Here is a 7,878-nt window from a genome sequence, read left to right as displayed (position 1 = left end):
TATATAGGAGGTTGTTGATCACAGTTTTGTTAGTAGAAGGGAAAAAAAGCTGATTATGCATCTACAGAGGATTACAAATAAAGATATATGCATTTTATGGCTCCTTCATCACTAATGACCAAGTAGGATTTGTCCTTGGAATGCAAAAATAGTTCAATATATAAAAAAATTGATCAACATAATATGCCACAAAAGAAGAATGAAAGGGGAAAAATGATCATCTCAATTTATGCAGACAGCATTTGACAAAATTCAACATCCTTTCATAAAAAAATCCCAACAGGTTTGGTGGCGGTCACCCAGCAGATCAGACATCTCTCCTTCCCACGCCTCCCTCCGCTTCCTCAGCAACCGTGTCTATAAACCGGATATGCCCAAGATAGAGAAATTTGGTAAGTCGAAATTGAAGACGACAGAAACGCAAGAAAAAAATCTGCTGCCTTCCAAAGAAACGACTGAACAGGAGAAGCAAGCAGGCGAATCGTAATGAGGCCCGCACCGCCAATATGCACTGTATATTATACAAGCATTGCCTTATTATATTACTTTTAGCTGTTTAATTTTGTAAGATGCAAAGAGGTTGGATCAGTTTAAATGGCTGTGCTGCCCCTTTTCACATCAGAACTATTCACAATGAAGACCGCACCTGCCTCTCCCATCTGCCTCTCTGGCTGGCAGTGAAGGAAAACAGCTTGCATGTTGGTGAAGGAAGAAGCTGGGTGGGATGACAGTGAAATCTAGAGTAAAAACCAAGCTGGTCCAGGGTATCCTGCAGGCTGTAAAATGCAATTTAATCAGAGTGCCTTTTTTATTGTTGTTAAAAATGATTTTAATTATTGGAATGTACAATTTTTTAAAATATGCAAATAAAAAATTTTAAAACCTGAAAAGAAAAAAACAACAAAGAAGGACTAGAAGTAAACTACCTCAACATAATAAAAACTATATAAGAAAACCCACAGCAAGTAAATCAGGAAAAAGACAATGATGCCCACATTTACAACTTATATTCAACATAATATTAGAATTTCTAGCTAGGGCAATTGAACAAGAAAAAGAATAAAAGGCATCAAAATTGGAAAGAAACCGATAATATCTCTGTTTGCACATGATATAATCTTATATTTAGGAAACTCTGCCTCTGACTGGTATGGCCCAGTAGGTTGGGTGTCATCTCACAAACCAAAAAGTCACAGGTTCAATCCCCAATCAGGGCACATGCCTGGGTTGAGGGCCAGGAGCCAGGTTGAGGGGTATGCGAGAGGCAACTGTTCTGTTTCCTTCAGACATCGATGTTTCCCTTGGTGTTTCTTCTCCCTTTCATTCTCCCTCCCTTCCCCTCTCTCTAAAAATAAATAAATACATAAATAAAATCTAAATAAGAAAAAAACCCTAAATATTCCACAAAAATCCATTAGAGCTAATAAAATTCAGCAAAGTACCAAGATACAAAGTCAACACACTGAACTCAGTTGCATTTCTATATGCTTACAATGAACAATCTCAAGGGGAAGTTATGAAAACAACTATTAAAGCCTCTAAAATAATAAAATACTTAGGAATTAAACAAGGAAGTGAAAGACATATGATAAAAACAACAAAACATTACTGAAAGAAATTAAGAAATAAATGGAAACACATCCCATGTTCATAGATTGAAAGACAGTATTGTTGAGATGTCAATATTACACAAAATAATGTACATATTCAATGCAATTGCTATAAAAAATATTTTTTGTCAAAATTGGAAAATCCATCCAAAAATTTACATGGAATTTCAAGGGACCCCAATTAGCCAAAACTGTCTTGAAAAAGATCAAAATTGGGTCCCAGGTTCCCACATGCAGCTTCCAGGGTGAATGCAGGCTGGGGACCTGCAGCAGTGCAGGCCAAACAAGCACCAGCGGTGGGGAGCTAACAGCTTCTTCCCCACCCCTCCCATGATGTCCAAGGTGGAAGAGGCCAAACAGCTGGAAAGCAGAGGAGAGGTGGATATTTGCATGAGGAATAACCAGGTGCTGGGAATTGAAAGTGGTTCAAAAGTTGTCCATACTGTGCAATGTATAGCTGAAAGAGTGAAATGAGAACATGAACCTCTGTAATCCCACTTCCTTCAAAGCCTGCCAGCTCATCCTGCAGTATAGTTTAACTCTCAGTGACCTGGACCACACCCAGAGGTTGACTTTACTATCTATCATAATGATGAAGTAGATGCTGATTTCAATCTTATCACAGGCAGAAGAGGCTATCTGACCCAGGAAAGACCATAGCGGGCTATGCCAGTTGCCTCATCTTGATCATCAATTTCAGGAGAAGTTTCAAAGAACCTTGGGGATCAGTGGTACAAAAGAATCCCCATGGAGTTTATCCCAGAGGGCTATGTCTCAGGGAGTTGAGCTGTGACTCAGAAGTTGGTGGCATGATTGAACTTTGAATGAACATCAACACAGACAGTGCCCATGATGACAGATAATGGGAATTCTATCCTGGACTGGAAGTTTGGCTGGTTGCACAAATGGAGTGAACAACACAGCTATCAAAATGATCCGAGGTGTGGTGAATATAGGCCTGTTCATCAGCAGTCTGAGAGAGCCTACTCCAGGATACAAGATGACTCGGTGAATATGAGGGTGAAAACTTTCTATTGATACTACAGGAGTGAAGTGTGTTCACCTTGAGTCCTCAGTCCACAGCCAAGGTGGACATGCCTCTCCAGGAGTCTTTGCCTTAATGGGCCTGTGCCTTAAGAGGCAGGGTGGATAGCTGGCAGGGTGGGGGTTGGGGAGTTAAACCCAGTCTTGTGAAGTATTGTTATTAAATGTCTTCTATTAAAAAGAGAAATATAAACATATATATTTTTACTATTAAAAAGAAAAAGAACAAAGCTGGAGGAGTCACATTCCCTAATTTCAAAATTTACTATGAAATCACTGTAATCAAAACAATGTGGTGCTGGCATAAAGACGAACATAGACCAATGAAATGGAATAGAGAGCCCAGAAGTAAACTGGCACATAATGAGACCAAGTGATTTTTGACAGGGGTGCCAAAACCATTCAATGGGGAAAGGACAGTCTTTTCAACAAATAATAAAATTGAACCCTTAGTTAACATAATTTTTAAAAAATTAACTCAAAATGGGTCAAAGACCAAAAAGTAAGACCTAAAAATATAAAACTTTTAGAAGATAACATAAGATAAAAACTTCATGACATTGGATATGGGAATGATTTCTTCAATATGACACAAAAGACACAGACAAGAAAAGAAAAAATAGACAAATTGAACTTCATGGAGTCTTTGTTATATACCAAAAGAACAAAAAGGTAAACCACAAAATGGGAGAAAATACTTGCAAATCATATATCTCATAAAGGATTAGCATGCAGAAGATTCAGAGAACTAAAACTCCCCCCAAAAATAAAAAATGTAACCCAAAAGTTGTGAAAGAACTTGAGTAGGAATTTCTCAAAGAAGATACACAAATGGTCAATAAGCACATGAAAAGATGCTCAACATCTCTGGTCACTAGCAAAATACAAATCAAAACTACAATGAGATATCTCCTCACACTCATCAGGACAGCTACTATAAAAAAAAAAAGTAAATGTTGGCAAGGATGTAGAGAAACTGGAAGCTTGTGCACTGTTGATAGGAATGTAAAACGGTGCAGGCACTATGGAAAACAGTAATGGCAGTTCCTCAAAAAATTAAAAATAGAATTACCATATGATTCAGCAACTCCACTTCTGGGTATATACCCCAAAGAATTGAAAGCAGTGTTTCAAAGAGATATTTATGCACCTGTATTCATATTAGCATTATTCATGGTAGCTAGAACATGCAAGCAAACCAAATGTTTATCAATGGATGAATGGATAAGCAAAATGTGGTACATAAATACAATGGAATATTGTTCAGCCTTAGAAAGGAAGAAAATTCTGACATGTATTATAACATGGGTGAAACTTGAAGACATTATGTTAAGTGAAATAAGCCAGTTACAAAAAGACAAATACTGTATGAGTTTATTTATATGAGGTAATTAGAGTAGTCAAAAACATTTTATTTAGGTTTTAGTAGTCAAAATCAAGAGACAGAAAGTAAAATGGTGGTTGCTAGAGATTTGAGTGAGATGAGAATGGATTATTGTTTAATAGGTATAGAGTTTCTGTTTTATATATGAAAAGAGCTATGGAGATGGATGGTATGATGGTTGCACATTATGAATGTATCTAATATCACTGACTGTACACATCAATTGTTAAGATGGTAAATTTCATGTTATATCTATGTGTTTTACCATAACAAAAAAACATGTGGTATTGGCATATGAATAGACAACCCAGTGGATCAAAACAGAGGGTCCATAATAGACCTAAATATATAAGAGAATTTAATGTATGAAAAAGTTGGGAGGGGGGGCTCCCAGTCAAGGTGGAAGTGTAGGTAAACACACTTCACCTCCTCACACACTACAGAAAATATTACAACCAGTCTACAAAACAAATATCATCCAGAGCCTTCAGAAAATTGAGCTGTATGGAAGTCTGACAACCAAGGATTTAAAGAAGCCACATTCATCCAGATGAGTAGGAGGGGGCAGAGATGTGGACAGAGATGGATATCCAGGAGTGGTTCCAGGAGGCAGCAGAACGGGGCAGTCCCACCTTCATGTGTGGTGGGTAAAAATTAGGAGGGATACCTCGGGAGCAACGGTCCCCAGCCCCAAACCAGACCACCCAGCAGCCCAGGGTTCCAGTGCCAGGAAAATAAATCCCCATAACTTCTGGCTGTAAAAACCAGTGGGGGTTGGGGCTTTGGAAGAAAATGCCAGATTATCAGGAGACTCCTCTTAAAAGACCCGCACAGATTTAGGACTTAGGTAGACCCACCCACCACCCTCTCCTTGGGATTCAGCACCAGGGCAACTGCTAGAAGGGCACACAGAGAGAAAGTGAGGTGACTGAAAACGGGGCGAATGCCAGGAGACTGCTTCTTCCTGGGAAAACCTCTAAAAGCCATGGAGCAGCATTATCCCTTCTCTCAGCCCTCCCCCTCACACAAAGCAATAAAATGGGTTGGCCCTCCCTGGAGATCACCTAAGGCTTTGCCCCACACAACTTACAGGTCCACTTTTCTATAATAGGCCATGCTACTAAGACAGGGAGTCAAAGCAGCTAAAATGGGGAGGTTGCCAAATTGAGGAGACAAAGACATATGACCCAAATGAAAGAACAGAACAAAACTCCAGAAAAAGAACTAAACAAAATGGATATAACCAACCTATCACATGCAGAGTTCAAAACACTAGTAATCAGGATGTTCACAGAAATGGTTGAGTTGGTTGCAAAATGGAGGAAAAAGTGAAGGCTATGCAAAGTGAAATAAAGAAAAATATACAGAGAACCAACAGTGAAAGAAGGAAATTGCAACTCAAGTCAATGATTTGGAACAGAAGGAAGAAATAAACATTTAACCAGACCAGAATGTAGGAACAAGAATTGAAAAAAAATGAGGAGAGGCATAAGAACCTCTAGGACAACTTCAAATACTTGAACATCTGAATTATAGGGATGCCAGAAGGAGAAGAGGAAGAGAAAGAAATTGTAAACTTATTGGAAAAAACAATGAAGGAGAATTTCCCCAATTTGGTAAAGGAAATAGACTTCCAGGAAGTCCAGGAGGCTCAGAGAGTCCGAGAGAAGTTGGACTCAAGGAAGCACACACCAAGGCGCATCATAATTACATTACCCAAGATTGAGGATAAGGAGAGAATCTTAAAAGCAGCAAGAGAAAAGGAGACAGTTACCTACAAAGGAGTTCCCATAAGATTATCAGCTGATTTCTCAAAAGAAACCTTGCAGGCAAGAAGGGGCTGGCAAGAAGTATTCAAAGTCCTGAAAGGCAAGGACCTACATCCAGAGTACTCTATCCAGCAAAGCTATCATTTAGAATGGAAGGGCAGATGAAATGCTTTTCAGACAAGGTAAAGCTAAAGGAGTTCATCATCACCAAGCCCTTATATGAAATGTTAAAGGGACTTATGTAACAAAAAGAATATAAAAATTATGAAAATTAAAATAGAAACAAATTTACAGCTATCAACAACTGAATTTTTTTAAAAAAACAAGCCAATCAAACAACCAGTACAGGAACAGAATCATAGGTATAGACATCACTTAGAGAGTTACCAGCTGGGAGGGAGAAAAGAAAAAAGAGGGGAAAAGGTACAGGGATTAAGAAGCATAAACCAGCAGGTACAAAATAATCAGGGGGATGTTAAGAATAGTATGGGAAATGTGAAGCCGAAGAACTTATGTGCACAACCCGTGGATATGAACTAAGGGTGGGGGATTGCTGGAGGGAATGAGGGTACCAGGTGGAGGGGGGCAAAGGAGGAAAAATTGGGACAACTGTAATAGCAAAATCAATAAAATATATTAAAAGGAAAAAGTTGCTTTTTCAAAGCAATGGTATATATATAGAGAGAGAGATTAATTTTTGAGATTGTGAAACTGAGAAGTATTTTTAAAAATATATTTGGTACCTATGACTTCTTACCAAAAATTTATTATTAAGTGAATCAAATATTAAAATATTAAAAAAAACCAAACTATAAAAGAAGAAAACATAGAACCTGCTGTCCATAGAAATGTGTTTTAAATATAAAGACACAAATAGGGTAAGAATAAAAGAGATAGAAAGATATACCATGCAAATGCCAATCATAAGAAAGCCAGAGTGACTATATTAAGATCAGGTAAGTGGACTTCAGTACAAGGTATGAGAGATTAAAAACAATTCTAGTGATAAAAGGGTTAATTTTTCAAGAAGAGATAATAAGCTTTAATTAGTATAATCCTAGCAACAACGGTTCAAAACAAAGATTTACATAAAGACAATGACACTGACAGAACTGAGAAATCCTAAAGACTTAATAGTGTCCACCCTTGAGTGTGCTCTTTTCCATTTTTGTGTTCCTCCTGGGAAGTTAATTTCTGTGGGCAAGGATCATGTATTTTCACTCTTATATCATTCATATATATATATATATATTTTTTTTTTGCATTCTTTGTTGTTTTTATTTTATGAAAAAGGTACTTTCAAATCTCCATTAAATTTAGGTGAATACAAAGTCTTAGTGAAGGAAGCCTTGTGGCCTCATTTACAAGAACATGGCTATGCTCCTCTGGCCTTAAAATTTCAGGAAGGGCACTTCAAATGGCTTTGTGTTTTTGCATGCTTCAGTGCCAGAGCATATGAATATACCCTAGAATCCACTGCCAGGTGTTCTTCAGTTACCAGAGCTTCAAGTCTCTTCATCAGGTCATTCTTTGGTAAGGAAATTACTTCCGCAAATTCTCCGTCTCCTGGCTTTGGTTTAGGTCTTACATTTTCAGCCTCATCTCCATTAATAGTTACTGCCACGATGTGTGTGCTACAGTTTGACACACTTGGATCCATACAGACAGCTGGCAAACATTCAGCAACATCACCTGTATAGCCAGTTTCTTCCTCCAGCTCTTGAAGAGCAGATGCTTCTGGGCTTTCGTTATCATCTATGAGACCTGCAGGGAATTCTAGGGAGTAACCTCCCATGGGTGGTTGGAACTGTTTCACCAGAACAATACATTCATAATAAAGAGTTCTTTGCAGCACTGGGATAATTGTTACACCATCAGCCGACTGACTGTCCTTTCCTCCTTGTATGTTTCACAGTTTCCCAAGTTCTTGTTTTACCGGTAGGATCCATGTAAGTTGTTTTTTTCAAACTTGACCCATTTTCCTTTTGATATTAACTCCTCTGAAATAATACAGTTTGGTTTTTTGAGAAGAACCTGCTGGTTCTTGGTTTTTCATTTTCAAACTACTTAG

General features: G+C 38.1%; 1 protein-coding gene and 1 pseudogene across 1 annotated transcript; one reads left to right on the top strand and one right to left on the bottom strand.

The window, feature by feature from the left end:
- Positions 1 to 1,943: 1,943 nt before the first annotated feature.
- LOC129079127 (ribose-5-phosphate isomerase-like) lies at positions 1,944 to 2,648 on the top strand (annotated as a pseudogene).
- A 4,468-nt stretch (positions 2,649 to 7,116) lies between these two features.
- Positions 7,117 to 7,602, bottom strand: LOC129079686 (ADP-sugar pyrophosphatase-like). The gene has a single exon (XM_054584971.1). It carries the CDS (start codon positions 7,600 to 7,602, stop codon positions 7,207 to 7,209), a length of 396 nt encoding a protein of 131 aa, XP_054440946.1. The 3' UTR covers positions 7,117 to 7,206.
- Positions 7,603 to 7,878: the final 276 nt, after the last annotated feature.

This window comes from Pteronotus mesoamericanus, unplaced genomic scaffold (assembly GCF_021234165.1).
Source record: "Pteronotus mesoamericanus isolate MK-2021 breed Mesoamerican mustached bat unplaced genomic scaffold, CSHL_Meso_final contig_78, whole genome shotgun sequence".
Taxonomy (NCBI): Eukaryota; Metazoa; Chordata; class Mammalia; order Chiroptera; family Mormoopidae; genus Pteronotus; species Pteronotus mesoamericanus.
The sequence above is the reverse complement of the archived record's forward strand: the minus strand, read 5'-3'. Positions and strand labels throughout refer to the sequence as shown.